Raw genomic sequence first — 15795 nt, 5'->3', positions numbered from 1 at the left:
GGAGGCCGGCAGACTTCTCCCCCACACCTTAGGTTACCAAAAATAAATGTGCAGTTTTGCTCCTAAAAAAAAAAAAAAGTCTTCCAGGCCGGGCGCGGTGGCTCAAGCCTGTAATCCCAGCACTTTGGGAGGCCGAGGTGGGTGGATCACGAGATCTGGAGATCGAGACCATCCTGGCTAACACAGTGAAACCCCGTCTCTACTAAAAATACAAAAAATTAGCCGGGCGTGGTGGTGGGCACCTGTAGTCCCAGTTACTCAGAGGGCTGAGGCAGGAGAATGGCATGAACCCGGGAGGCGGAGCTTGCAGTGATCCAAGATCGCGCCACTGCGCTATAGCCTGAGTGACAGAGAAAGACTCCGTCTCAAAAAAAAAAGAAAAAAAAAGAAAAGTCTTCCAGATTAGACTGTCTGGGAGAACAAAGGGGTCTGGGAAGAATGACAGCATGACCAAAGGGCTCTGTCTGGAAAGGAGGGAAGGTGAGCCACCAGAAGGCAGAGCCACCACAGACACCAATGACTGAGACAATCCCAGCCCTGGGTTCATGGCCCAAAGTCACAACCCACTCACCAAACCCCAAAAACACACCCCGTGACATGTGGCTGAGCACCAGACATCATCCTCTCACCTTGCTGAGGATACCTTGCTGCTGGGCAGGTGACAAGTCAGACACGTACTGGGAAACGGCACTTCTTAGGACCTGCGAGAGGTCCTTGCTGTTCATGCTGCAGAAGGCCTGGGTGCTGACCCCGACCAGCAGTGCGCCCATCTGGCTGACATTGTAGAAAGACAGCACCTGAAAGAGGAGCAGCCACACAATCAGGCTCTGCTCCCGCCTTTCACCTCTCCAACATGCACTCAGCCCATCTATGTGGCAAGTATCGGGATGGGTGACACCTTAGGGGCACAGCAGTGAGCCAGACAGATGCTGCCTCCACAGGCCTTCCTTCCTTCTATCAAATCAAGAGAGTTTGCCGAGTGTGGTGGATCACGCCTGTAATCCCAGTACTTTGAGAGGCCAAGGCAGGTGGATCACCTGAGGTCAGGAGTTCGAGACCAACCTGGCCAACATGGTACAACCCCATCTCTACTAAAAATACAAAAATTAGCCAAGTGTGGTAGCAGGTGCCTGTAATCCCAGCTACTTGGGAGGCTGAGGCAAGAGAATTGCTTGAACTCAGGAGGCAGAGGTTACGGTGAGCCGAGACTGTGCCATTGCACTACAGCCTGGGCAACAAGAGCAAAACTCCATCTCAAAAAAAAAAGAAAAAAGAAAAGAAAGAAATTATACGTGGGCTTTTTCCTTCCTTTAGAGTGAAGATGCTAGAAAGTTTTCCATATAATCAAGGACATGCTTTGGTTCTATGAAAAGACAGCTGAGTGGGTTCCTTTAGTTATTCTGTGTATAATGGGTAATCTCATGCTGTCTTCAAAGAAGGCAAGACCTTTTGACCTCTTGCCTTCTGAGTAAAAGTGGCCTCACCCCTCAGTAGGAAGAGTTGGATATTAGGAAAGAAACAAACCACTTTTTCCTGGGCTGGGAGGGAACAAAACAGTCTCCCTAACTCCCTAAAATCAAATTCAGAGAGGACTGTCAAGGTGGACCCATGGAGCCCCAATCGAGGTCCAGAAACAAGGATTCAAAGCCTTCAGCATAAAGTCACCATGAGGCTAGAAGAGACCAGATGAATGGGCTGGCCTGGTACCTGAGTCAGAAAGTGGGAATGGGTGGGCATTGGTCATGGTGCCATGGTGGAGACAGTGAGCACCAGAGCTAAACAAGACGGCTCTGAGGCCAGGTGCCCTGGGTTCAATCCCAGCTGCGTAACTTTGATGTGGCCTTTTCCAGTTCTCTTACACACTCTGTACCTCACATGAATGAACTGGAAAATGAAGATGATAGCACTACTGACTTCAGAGGATTGTTGGATTAAATGATTAACTCACTTAGAACACAACCTGGCACATAGTAAGTGTTCAGTAAATGTTTGTTATTCCACATCCCCCTCCCTTAGCCCCACGATGGAGGAAGCAGGCTAGGACCAGCCCTCGGAACTACAGCTGCCCTTCATCCCTCCCTCACCCTCCCTACTGACATACTGCTCCAGTTCCCACTTGGATTTACTTTGTAGAATGTGATCGAAATATAGCTGGCTCAGAACCATGACATAACAAACCTAGCTTTAAAAACTTGAAGAAATTTAAAAAGACTTTGATGCCAAGAAGAAATCCCCTACTCCTGCTCTTTGGGCGGCCAAGGCGAGTAGATTGCTTGAGCCCAGGAGTTTGAGATCTGTCTGGGCAACATTGCAAAATCCCATCTCTACAAAAAAATACAAAAAATCAGCCCAGCATGGTGGCACACCCCTGTGGTCCCAGCTACTCAGGAGACTGAGGTGGGAGGATCACCTGAGTCTAGGAGGTCAAGGCTGAAGTGAGCCAAGATCAGACCACTGCACTCCAGCCTGGGCAACACACTGAGACCCTGTCTCAAAAAAGAAAAAAAGGGGAAGAAACTCCTCAGTTCCTGAGGCCGACTCCAGCACTGCCTTCTGGGTGCATGGATTCTACTCTATAACTCTTAAACCCCTTTACCACCTGAATCAAAAGCTTTTGTTTTCATTTCCGACCTCAATGCTTTTCTTCTTTATGAGACACTGTGGTATTTTGCTTTAGAGCAAGCAAAATGGAGCCCTTTACATTTTCAACATCTTCACCTCTTCCCATATCCTCCTTCCAGCTGCATGGGACGTACTAACACTGGAATGATGGTGCTAGGTTAGTAAACATGACCTTTATGGAGTAGTCTCTCTTTTATTCTTTGAGATTTCTACTACTTTTTTTTTTTTTTTTAAGACAGAGTCTTGCTCTGTAGCTCAGCCCAGTCTGGAGTACAGTGGCATGATCTCGGCTCACTGCAACCTCCTCTGCCTCCTGGGTTCAAGCAATTCTCCTGCTTCGGCCTGGAAGCAGCTGGAATTACAGGCATGCACCATCATGCCCAGCTAATTTTTCTATTTTTAGTAGAGACAGGATTTCACTATGTTGTCCAGGCTGGTCTCAGGCTCCTAGCCTCAAGTGATCCATTCATCTCGGCCTCCCAAAATGCTGGGATTACAGGCATAAGGCACCACGCCCAGCCTGCTACCTTTCGTCAAAAGAAAAATTGATGAGTTTTGTATAGTTGGTCAGACACAGTTAATACTGAATTCACAGTTTAGCAATTATAATGGGTGCTTATTAACCATCTGATAGTAAATTTTGTTGTTTCAAAGTAATTAAAATTAATATCCAGTGGTAAAAAATAAATAAATGTTTGTTATTATTATTTGATTGGAATGGGTCCTAATCCAATCCTTGTGAACCAGTTTGCATCCTGGGAAGTGGCCAGGAGTGTGGACTAAATGAGAAGGACACCAAAGGCCAGGCGCAGTGGCTCACACCTGTAATTCCAGCACTTTGGGAGGCCAAGGCGGGTGGATTACGAGGTCAGGAGTTCGAGACAAACCTGGCCAACATGGCAAAATCTCGTCTCTGCCAAAAATACAAAAATTAGCTGGGTGTGGTGGTGGGCGCCTGTAGTCCCAGCCACTTGGAAGGCTGAGGCAGGAGAATTGCTTGAATCCGGGAGGCAGAGGTTGCAGTAAGCTGAGGTTGTGCCATTGTACTCCAGCGTGGGTGACAAGAGCAAACAAACAAACAAAAAAAGATAACACCAAAATGCTTAGAACTCAAGTCTCTCAGATTTGGAGCCCTCTGGACTGTTCCCAACCTGGGGACACTAATTGCCCCCAAAAGAATGTCCATTGTCTACCCCAGGAGCAGCTAGAACACAGATTAAGACTCCTGTCCCCACCAAAGAGGACTGTCTGCCTGACAGTTCCTTCTCTGCAGCCCAAGATTGGAATAAAATAGCATCATCCCTAATCCCAAAGTAATGGCAAAAACTGTGATTGCTTTTTGCATCAACCTAATAGCAGCTTAACAGCAGGCAGGAAAATCCTGGGATGAGTCCCACACGTTGATCCCACTCAGTGATGGCTACGCCCCTTGAGCTCATACTCTCTGGTGTCACCTGGTGGTCTAGCTTCTTCATGTGTACCAACTCATAATATTTGCAGCAATGCTACAGGGTAAGTGCTACTGATTTGTTGTTGTTGTTGAATTTTTTTTTGAGACAGGGTCTTGCTCTGTCACCCAGGCTGGAGTGCAGTGGCACAATCTCTGCTCACTGCAACCTCCGCCTCCCAGGTTCAAGGCATCCTCCTGCCTCAGCCTCTTGAGCAGCTGGGATTACAGGCATGCACCACCACGTCCAGCTAATTCTTGTATTTTTAGTAGAGATGGGGTTTCACCACATTGATCAGGCTGGTCCCAAACTCCTAGCCTCAGGTGATACTCCACCTCAGCCTCCCAAAGTGCTGGAATTGCAGGTGTGAGCCACGTTGTCCGGCAGTAAGTGCTATTGTTGTCCACATTTTACAAATAGAGAAACTGAAGCAAAGTGAAAGTAAGCAAATTGCCTGGTGTCACACACCTAGTAAATGACAAAGTGAGGATTTGAACCCAGGCAGTCCTCCTCAGCATCATCTTCTTACCGATTGGTTGCCCCTGCTGTGTGTATATGACTGTTATGGATTAAATATTTGTGTCCCCCAAGAATTCGTATGTCAAAGTCCTAACCCCTAATGTGATGGTATTGGGAGGTGAGGCCTTTAAGGGTTAGATCACGTCATGAGATAATGATGGTCAGGTGATGGTCAGGATCCCCTGATCCAATGGGATTAGTTTCCCTGTAAGAGGAAACACCAGAGAGCTTGCTCTCATGCGGTCGGGTGAGCACACAGCAAGACGGAGGCCACCTACAGGCCAAGACAGAGAGGCCTCAGAATAAAACCTACATTTGTGACACCTTGATGTTGGACTTCCCAGTCTCCACTATTGTGAGAAATAAGTGTATATTGTTTACGTCACTCAATCTACAGTATATTGTTATGGCAGCCTGGGAGGACTAATACACTTAGGTCATCTCAGGGGAATAAAGAAGAGTTTAAAACTCCAGCTAACCTTCTCATGGGCCAAGTATTTGGCAGACAAGATGATGACCTGGCTCTTGGCCCAACCCAAGACCTGGTTGAGGGTGGAGATGGCTCTGTGCACAGCCTCGGAGGAGAGAGATTCCAGTTGGCTGTAGGTCAAACCTACAACCGCATCTGACAAAGAACCCAGGGTCTCATTGAGCGTCTGGTTCTCTGTGGCAATGTCCAGGAGTTCTGCTTTGAGCTGGAAGGAGAGCAAATGAGAATGAGTGTTGACAGGAAGCAGGGCAGTGGCTCCCTCTGACCACATCCAGGGCTATTAGGACTCCACAGCATCCTCCCTTGACCTTGTCCCATCAAAGCCTCCAGGCCCAGAAATGAGGAAGGAAAGAGGCTCCCGCTATGCCCAGACAGTGAGACACCACACGGAGGACACCTTCCCTGGCCTTGGCTTTCATGTGCCGAAAATTCCCTGTGTGCTCCATTTAAATATTAATTTGTTATTAAATCAACCTTAATCCATATCAGAAAGAAATGTTGTTCCCTTTATAACTCCACCGCACTCTTATAGTATCTATTGTCCTCTGGTGACCTTGAACTCTATGTCCGTATATATAGGCTGTTTTCCTTTCATGAAATAGCCAGGGGCCTTTTCAAGATAATTTATAATCTGTGTAAAAATAACTTTTTTTTCTCTTAAGACAGAGTTTTGCTCTCATCGCCCAGGCTGGAGTATAATGGCACGGTCTTGGCTTACTGCAACACTGCAACCCCCACCTTCCGGGTTCAAGTGATTCTCCTGCCTCAGTCTCCTGAGTTTCTGGGATTACAGGCACTCACCACCACACGAGGCTAATTTCTGTATTTTTAGTAGAGACTGGGTTTCACCATGTTGGCCAGTGTGGTCTTGAACTCCTGACCTCGTATGATCTGCCTGCCTCAGTCTCCCAAAGTGCTAGGATTACAGGCATGAGCCACCACACCAGGCCAAAAATAACTCTTCACAGTTCAAGAAAGTAAAAGTCTCCTGAACATCCTACCTCATAAAAATAACTGTGATTAGCAATTGGGTATATATGCTTCCAAGACTTCTTATACTTTATAAATATAGAGACACTATGTAGTTTTTACAGAGTTGTGATATGAACGGAAGTACAATTTGCTTTTCTGTATTTCCCCTTAAAATTATCTCTTGCACCTGTCTGCACATTTCCATGATCATTTTAATAATTATTTTCTTGCAATATGCCTGCCTAATGATAGTAAAATGTGCGTTCCAACTGCTTTCGGTAAGGAATGTGATGAAGTCACCTCCTATACAAGGAGCTCTGTAACAAAAAACAAGAATGGTTCATGCTTTAACACCCGAATTTACGTAATAACGTTGTCATTTCAGACAGATGCCCAAAACGGATTTCTGGCAATATTGAAATAGCCACTGGGGGGCAGCAGAGTGAAGTAGAAGAAACAGCTGTCACAGCACCTGGGTTCTCTAAAGGTTCAGCAACTCCCTTCCCTAGAGATCAGTTTCCACATCTGTAAAACAAAGGGGTGGACTACAGCGGCAGCTCTCAAAGTGTGGAGCACACCCAGCGGCATCTGCACCACCTGGGGACGTGTTAGAAATGCAGATTGCCAGGCTGCTCCCGGACCTCCTGAATCAGAGACAGTGGGGCTCGGAAATCCAGGGATCCCCAGCCCCGGGGCCACAGATGGGGACCACCGGGACCCTGGTCTGTTAGAAACTAGCCACAGCAGGAGGTGAGCAGCAGGCCAGTGAGCATTACCGCCTGAGCTCTGCCTCCTGTCAGATCAGAGGCAGCATTAGATTCTCATAAGAGCAAACTCTATTGTGAACTGTGCATGCAAGGGACCTAGTCTGGGCGCTCCTTATGAGAATCTAATGCCTGATGATCTGTCACTGTCTCTCATCACCCCCAGATGGGACTGTCTAGTTGCAGGAAAATAAGCTCAGAGCTCCCACTGATTCCACATTATGGTGAGTTGTACAGTTATTTCATTATATATTACTAATAATAGAAATAAAGTGCACAGGCCGGGGCGCAGTGGCTCACACCTGTAGTCCCAGTACTTTAAGAGGCCATGGCAGGTGGATCACGAGGTCAAGAGAATGAGATGATCCTGGCCACATGGTGAAACCCCGTCTCTACTACAAATAAAAAAAATTAGCTGGGCGTGGTGGCATGCACCTGTAGTCCCAGCTACTCGGGAGGCTGAAGCGGAGAATTGCTTGGACCTGGGAGGCAGAGGTTGGAGTGCCACTGCACTCCACCCTGGCAACAGAGACTCCATCAAGAAAGCAGAGGAGAGGGGAAGGGGAGGGGAAGGGAGGAGGGGGAGGGGGGAGGGGAGAGGGGAGAGGGAGGGAGGGAAGGAGGAAAGAAGAAAAAAGAGAGAGTGAGAAAGAGAGAGGGAGGGAGGGAGGAAGGAAAAGAAAGGAAAGAAGGAAGGAAGGAAGGAAGGAAGGGAGAGTACAATAAATGTAATGCACTTGAATCATCCTGAAACAATCTCCTGGCCCCAGTCCATGGAAAAAATTGTCTTCCACAAAACCAGTCCCTGGTGCCAAAAAATTGTCTTCCACAAAACTGGACCGCTGCCACAAGCTGTATTTTAACAGGCCGTCCCTGTAATTTAGATGCATTCTCCAGTTTGAGAATGACTGAGTTAGATGATCCCAAAGGGCTCCCTCATATCTAATTGTATGCAACCTTCTCCTTGGTCAGGGCTGCCACATGTTGAGACCCCGGGGCCTTAAAATATATTTGTCTTCTTATTTTTGCTTGAGCTTGCTTGGGAGGGATTCTTTTCCTTGGAAACAAAAATACACATTCACAGGTCAGGCTCAGTGGCTCACGCCTGAAATCCCAGCACTTTGGGAGGCTAAGGCAGGCGGATCACTTGAGGTCAGGAATTCAAGACCAGCCTAGCCAATATGGTGAAACCCCACCTCTACTAAAAATACAAAAAATTAGCCGGGCATGCTGGCACGCACCTGTAGTCCCAGCTACTCTGGAGGCTGAGGCAAGGCGGAGGTTGCAATGAGCTGAGATTGTGCCACATGAACCCGGAAGGCGGAGGTTGCAGTGAGCTGAGATTATACCACTGCATTCCAGCCTGGGTGACAGAATGAGACACACAAAAAAATGAGTCAAAAAAAAAAAAATGCACTGACCAAAATAGATGGCCATAATCTCAAATGTCAAATGTGTTTGAGGACTTTACGGTGATGTGTGGAAAACTGCTGTGAAATTATGGATGACTTTATCGAAATTTCATTTAATATTGTTTTCATGTCATCTTTTTGATTTTAAGCAAATTGAGAAGGGCCACAAAAAGTGGAATGGAAGGGGTAGAATTGAGACTTGACTGGATGGAAGAACAGAGAGATGGAGAGGAAGGAAAATGAGAGACAGTGTGTTGGCTCCTTTGTTCAGAACCTGGTCTTGGGAACTCATAACCAACCTCCAATCCAGTGTTCTCAGTCCTGGCTGCATTGAAATCACCTGAGAAGCTTTAAAATCAGGCCATACCCCAGGCCACACCCCGGAACAATAACATCAGAATCTCTGGGGGTGGCACCTGACAGGGATGTTACTAATCTAGAGGCAGGTTCGAGAACCACTCCTTTATCTCCTGCCACTCCAGGCATGCTCACCAGAGCAGCAGTTTCAGAATCACCCAGAAGCTTGTTAGAAGTGCAGTGTCAGCTGGGCACAGTGGCTCACACCTGTAATCCCAACACTTTGGAAGCCAAGGGAAGAAGGAGGAGGAAGAAGAAGAAGAGAGAAAAGGAGAGTCCTGGGCCTCAACCAAGAACTCCTGAATCAGAATCTGCATTTAAGATCCCCAGGTGATCTGTATGCATATTTAAGTTAGAAGTAGCTGTCCCTTTCTTTTCTTTCTTTCTTTCTTTTTTTTTTTTTTTTTTTTTTTTAGATAGGGTCTTGCTCTGTCATCAATGTCACTATCATAGCTCACTGCAGGTTGGCACTCCTCAGCTCAAGTGATCCTCCTACCTCCCACCTCAGCCTCCCAAGTAGCTGGCAGTATAGGCATATGGCTTTTTTTTTTTTTTTTTTTTTTTTTTTTTTTTTGAGACAGAGTCTCACTCTGTCACCCAGGCTGGAGTGCAGTGGTGTGATCTCAGCTCGCCACAACCTCTGCCTCCCAGGCTCAAGCAATTCTCCTGCCTCAGCCTCCTGAGTAGCTGGGATTACAGGCGCATGCCATCACCCCTGGCTAATTTTTATATTTTTAGTAGAGATGGGGTTTCACCATGTTGGCCGTGCTGGTCTCAAACTAACCTCAGGTGATCTGCCCGCCTTGGCCTCCCAAAGTGCTGGGATTACAGGTGTGAATCACCGTGCCCAGCCATTTTTTTGTATTTTTTGCAGAGACAAGGGTCTCATGATGTTGACCAGGCTGGTATCAAACTCCCGGCTTCAAATGATCCTCCCACCTTGGCCTCCCAAAGTGCTGGGATTACAGGCATGAGCCATCACGCCTGGCTGAGACGGCTGTTCTGATTAAATTTTGATCTCCCCAGGGTCTGTTCCTTTGCTAATTTCTGTCTGGGCTTCGATGTTACACTTATCTCAGTATTTGAGGTGCCATCTGCTGTGACCGGACTTAAATCCCAACTACTGTGTGTTTTCTCTCAAAGGCTAAGCTAAGCTCCCCATTTCTCTGCCTAGTGAAACTGACGCAGAGGCCTCAGGGCCTTGCACCCCAGCTGTACCTTCTGGACGCCAGCCTGGAAGCCCCTCAGGTGGCTGCATTTGATCATCTGGTGAAGCAGGACTTGGGCCACTGTGGCATCCAGCAATTCCAGGTCATGGTAGAAACAAACCAGCAGCCCCAACCTGTGTGAGAAGAGGAGGGATTGTGGCGGAGGTGTAACCGCAGAACCAGCCCATTCTGGTTCAGTTTTGTGTAATAAAATGGTGAGTTGTTTTTCAGCTGCCACAGACTCCCAGCTTGAAGGTCACATAACCTGAACATCCTCAGACGAACCAAATGTGAAACCAGAGGTGGAACCTAAGTGCTCAGGCAGGACCAAGGAATGGGGGCTAAATTATGAAGCGGACTTGGCATGGTCCATCATCCAATCAGATTGAGCCCTGGCATCACCTCATGGCTTGATCCAATCAGATCACACCTCCTAGCATCACCTCATAGCAAGACCCAATCAGATCGAGTCTCATTACCCTCTGCCTATAAAACCTGCCCCAGTCCCCAGCTTAGAGACACAGATTTGAGCAGTGCCTGCTGTTCTCTTGTCAGTTGATTCACATATATGATATTGACATATTCAGACACGCCCATAGGAGAGCTGCCAGGTCCAGGGAAAAGAGTGTCTCATGAGGAAAAGGAATCTGCTTAACTTCGAGAAAAGAAGACTCAGGGGAAGTGAGGGGTAAGTGTTAATAACCATGTTGAGAATAACAATTCACAATAGGCAAGACATGGAATCATCCTAAGTGTCCAACATGTCAGTGGATGAATGTATTTTTTTTTTTAATTTGGTGGATACACAATGGAATGCTCTTCAGCTTTGAAAAAGGAGGAAATTCTATCATATGGGATAGCATGGATGAACTTGGAGGATCTTATGCTAGGTGCAATAAGCCAGACACAGAAAGACAAATACTGTATGACCTCATTTATATTATGAACCTGAAAAACAAACAAATAAACAAACGTCATACTCATGGAAGCAGAGCCTTAGAATGGTTGTTACCAGGGGCTGGAGGTGGGAAAGGAGTCGGAGAGACTTGGATAAAGGATACAATGTTTCAGTTAAATAGGAAAAGAGGTCCTAGAGATCTATGGTACATGCTGACTACGGTTAATAACAATGTATCATATACTCGAAAATTATTAAGAGTAGATTTTAAGGCCGGGCGAGGTGGCTCAAGCCTGTAATCCCAGCACTTTGGGAGGCCGAGACGGGCGGATCACAAGGTCAGGAGATCGAGACCATCCTGGCTAACACCGTGAAACCCCGTCTTTACTAAAAAAATACAAAAAAACTAGCTGGGCGAGGTGGTGGGCACCTGTAGTCCCAGCTACTCGGGAGGCTGAGGCAGGAGAATGGCGTGAACCCGGGAGGCGGAGCTTGCAGTGAGCTGAGATCTGGCCACTGCACTCCAGCCTGGGCCACAGAGCAAGACTCCCTCTCAAAAAAAAAAGAGTAGATTTTAAGTGTTCTCATCACAAAAAAAGTATGTGAGGTAATGATAACTTAATTAGCTTGATTTAGCCATTCCACAAAGAATATATATCTCAAAACATCATGCTGCACACCATAGATATAATTTTTATTTATCAATTTTTAAAAAATAAATTATAAAAGAAAAAATAGGCTGGGCACGGTGGCTCATGCCTGTAATCCCAGCACTTTGGGAGGCCGAGGCGGGTGGATCACAAGATCAAGAGATCAAGACCATCCTGGCCAACATGATGAAACCCTGTCTCTACTAAAAATATGAAAATTAGCTGGGTGTGATGGCAGGTGCCTGTAATCCCAGCTACTCGGGAGGCTGAGGCAGGAGAATTGTTGAACTCAGGAGGCGGAGGTTGCAGTGAGCCGAGATTGCACTACTGCACTCCAGCCTGGCGACAGAGTGAGACTCCGTCTCAAAAAAAAAAAAAGAAAAGAAAAAGAAAAAATATTTCTTGAGCACTTACTATGTGTCAAGTGTGCAAATCCCTACAAAGACCTTAATGCAGCAGGCATATTTTTATCTCCCATTTTACAGATGGGGAAGCGGAAGCACAGAGAGGTGATGTTAAAATGGCAAAGATCATATCATTTGTAAGCAGCAGGGCCAGGATTAAGCCACAAAGTCTGGCTCAAGATCCCATGTTCTTAATCATGAGGTTGTTTGTGTGTGTGTAACCATAGAAAAACGGGATCCATGATAATAAGTGGAAATTACTAAAGATAGGTGAAAGAGATGTAACTGTTTCCTATGAATACATTGCCTAAGAGTGGTTCATTTGAAAAACCTTAAGGTAATATGGGATGGGAGCAGTGTGGCAAAAAGACCTTGAGAGATAAACACAAGAGGATTGAATGATGGCCCAGCACAGTGGTTCACGCCTATAATCTCAGCACTTTGGAAATCCAAGATGGGTGGATCACTTGAGGTCAGGAGTTTGAGACCAGTCTGGCCAACATGGCAAAACCCAGCCTCCACTAAAAATACAAAAATTAGTTGGGTATGGTGGCACACGCCTGTAATCCCAGCTACCTGGGAAGCTGAGGCAGGAGAACCTCTTGAACCCGGAGGTGAAGGTTGTAGTGAGCTGATATTGCACCACTGCACTCCAGCCTGGACAACAAAGTGAGACTCTGTCTCAAAAAAAAAGAAGAGGATTGAATGGGCCAGGTGTGGTGGCTCATGCCTGTAATCCCAGCACTTTGGGAGACCAAGGCGGGCAGACCACCTGAGGTCAGGAGTTCGAGAGGTCAGCAGTTCGAGACCAGCCTGGCCAATATGCCCAAACCCCATCTCTACTAAAAATACAAACAAATTAGCTGGGCATGGTGGCACACATCTGTAGTCCCAGCTACTCTGGAGGCTGAAGCACGAGGATTGCTTGAACCCAAGAGGTGGAGGTTGCAGTGAGCCGAGATCACGTCACTGCACTTCAGCCTGGGTTACAGGATGAGACACTGTCTCAAAAAAAAAAAAAAAAAAAAAAAAGTAAAAGGAGAGGGGATTGAACAGTACTCACCACCCCCTTCCCATTGCCCACTCCCTTCCTGACACCCCTGGCATGTAGAGTTCCTGTCCCTCCTCCCCTGCTGGGAATGGTTTTAGGGAGGATCACATTACGGTCACTAAATTCTAGAGCTGATCTCATCCAGAGCCTCCCCAGCTAAGGGTCTGATAACAAGCGGTTCTCAAATGTGGGGACTCATGAGGTATTTCCAACACTTGACGCAACTTAAATGGAAATCACACATTCGCTTTGGAACAGGACCCAGTCCTGAGTATTTAAAATGTTTCATTTCTGTGCTGAGAGCCAGAATTAGCACCTGATAAGGTTGCATTAAATGCCTGGCACACAGGAGATGCTCAGAAAGCATTTACCCTTTCACCCTGCTTCATAACCTCTTCATAAAAAGGTTGCAGACACCTCTCCTCATATGCACAGAGAAACATGGGACTATTGAAAGAGACGGACCAGCCACCTCCCTTCCCTCCCTGGGTGTTCTGCTGCTCAGAGAATTCTGATGCTTAGATCACACCTTGGGAAAGAGCTCCAGGGCCCAGAGCCCGAGGCCTTGCCTGTGGATGGTGGAGGTATTCCTCATGTTAAAGTTGGAGGAACTGATCCTCTCCAGAAATGCCTGGGCCAGCTCAGGTGTGATGTCATAGACGGTGTCCAGCTGCTTGCTAGCGTTGTCATAGCTGATAAACAGCCCAATCTGGTTGGTAGACAAGGACGGGAATATCAGTGAGGAGGGTGGAAGTGGCCCAGTGTGGCCCTACCCTGGTGGTCTGCCCTGCACCCCATCATGGACACTTGGATACACCTCCTGGTTCTCATTGTCATTGATGTCCTTTCTTTTTTCTTTTTTCTTTTTTTGTTTGAGGTGGAGTCTCACTCTGTTGCCCAGGCTGGAGTGAAGTGGTGTGATCTCAGCTCACTGCAACCTCCACCTCCTGAGTTCAAGCAATTCTCCTGCCTCAGCCTCCAGAGTAGCTGGAATCACAGGTGCCCACCACCACGTTTGGCTAATATTTGTATTTTTAGTAGAGACGGGGATTCACCACGTTGGCCAGGCTGGTCTCGAACTCCTGACATCAAGTGATCCACCCACCTCGTCCTCCCAAAGTGCTGGGATTACAGGTGTGAGCCACCATGCCTGGCCTCATTATCTTTGATTTCTTAGTGGTCTATAACAGCTACTTTGGTTTCCTCCTGAACCTAACTATTCTTTAGTAAAGTATTATTTTTTAATATCTGAGAAACTGGGCTTTTTAAAAGCTAATCTTTGTACATTTATTTCTAGATTTGTTATATTGAGGTCAGAGAATATGGTCCACAAACTTTCTGCTTTGAAGAATCAGAACTTTTTAAATAGATGAATGAGTTTATAAATGGCCCTTGGGGGAACATCACACACTAGGGCCTATCATGGGGAGGGGGGAAGGGGGAGGGATTGCACTGGTAGTTATACCTGATGTAAATGACGAGTTGATGGGTGCTGATGAGTTGATGGGTGCAGCACACCAACATGGCACAAGTATACATATGTAACAAACCTGCACGTTATGAACATGTACCCTAGAACTTAAAGTATAATAACAATAATAATAATAATAATAATAAAAGAAAAGAAAAAAGAAAAAAAATAAATGGCCCATGGGCGATGGAAAAGAGTATGTGTTCGCTTTGTAAGACACAAAGTTTGGTGCATATATATTCAACTTATTAAATATACTATTCAGATTGCCAACATCCTTGTTCCTTTTTGGCCCACATGTCCAAGGGTGCCACGTGCAATCTTCTACTACAGGACTCATATCTATCTATTCTTCCTTGTATTTCTAGCAGATTATACATTATATATATAATTTTTGGGGACATGGACTCACTGTTTTTATTTTTATTTTTATTTTTATTTTTTTGAGATGGAGTCTCACTCTGTCACCCAGGCTGGAGTGCAGTGACACGATCTCAGCTCGCTGCAACCTCAGCCTCCCAGGTTCAAGTGATACTCCTGCCTCAGCCTCCGAGTAGCTGGGATTACAGGCATGCACCACCATGCCCAGCTAATTTTTGTATTTTTAGTAGAGACAGGGTTTCTCCATGTTGGCCAGGCTGGTCTTGAACACCTGACCTCACAAGATCCACCCACCTCAGCCTCCCAAAGTGCTGGGATTACAGGCGTGAGCCACCGTGCCTGGCCAAGACACAGTCTCACTCTCACCCAGGCTTGGGTGCAGTGGTGTGATCATGGCTTATTGCAGCCTCGACCTCCTGGGCTCAAGTAATCCTCCCACCTCAGCCTCCCAAGTGGCTGAGACTACAAGCACACACCACTACACCTGGCTAATTTTTTAATTTTTTTGTAGAGATGAGGTTTCACTATGTTGCCCAGGCTGGTCTTGCACTTCTGGGCCCAAGTGAGCCTCCTGCCCTGGCATCCCAAAGTGCTGGGATTACAGGCATGGGTCATGGCACCCAGCACATTCTATATTTTGAGGCGCTATTATGCTGCACTCAAAGGGGCTTATAAAGTTGTCTCTCCTTTATGGATTGTACTCTTTGTCTATATAAAATTCCTTTTTAGGCTGGGTGCGGTGGCTCACACCTGTAATAACAGCACTTTGGGAATCAGAGGCAAGGCAGATCACCTGAGGTGAAGAGTTCAAGACCAGCCTGGCCAACATGGTGAAACCTCATCTCTACTAAAAATACAAAAATTAGCCAGGCATGGTGGCACGTGCCTGTAATCCCAGCTACTCAAGAGGCTGAGGCAGGAGAATCAATTGAATCTGGGAGAAGGAGGTTGCAGTGAGCCGAGATCGCGCCACTGCACTTTAGCCTGGATGACAGAACGAGACTCCGTCTCCTAAATAAATAAGTAAAAATAAAATAAAATTCCCTTTTAGCAGTGTTATTCTTGACTTCTCCCTTCTCTACATTTTTAGAGAATAAAAAGTTGCAAATGATTGCTTGATCTTAGAAATTTCCTCTAGGGGGCCCAGC

The 15795-nt window shown here is 46.6% G+C and overlaps 1 protein-coding gene across 2 annotated transcripts in view; it reads right to left on the bottom strand.

Annotated features, from left to right (window-relative positions):
* OTOA (otoancorin) overlaps positions 1–15795 on the bottom strand; it is a 97825-nt gene that overhangs the window by 46665 nt on the left and 35365 nt on the right. The window contains exons 11-14 of one of the 2 annotated variants that reach the window (XM_023225034.2): positions 13365–13504; positions 9803–9926; positions 5069–5284; positions 630–797 (exon numbers count right to left, since the gene is read on the bottom strand). In XM_023225034.2, coding sequence (XP_023080802.2) covers positions 630–797; positions 5069–5284; positions 9803–9926; positions 13365–13504 — 648 coding nt within the window. Of the gene's footprint in view, positions 1–629; positions 798–5068; positions 5285–9802; positions 9927–10057; positions 10133–13364; positions 13505–15795 lie in introns of those variants that run through there. The other variant, XM_023225035.2, reaches the window with a different exon arrangement.

Source organism: Piliocolobus tephrosceles, chromosome 17, assembly GCF_002776525.5.
Source record: "Piliocolobus tephrosceles isolate RC106 chromosome 17, ASM277652v3, whole genome shotgun sequence".
In the NCBI taxonomy this organism is placed as follows: Eukaryota; Metazoa; Chordata; class Mammalia; order Primates; family Cercopithecidae; genus Piliocolobus; species Piliocolobus tephrosceles.
This window is presented reverse-complemented; position numbering and strand designations above follow the sequence as displayed.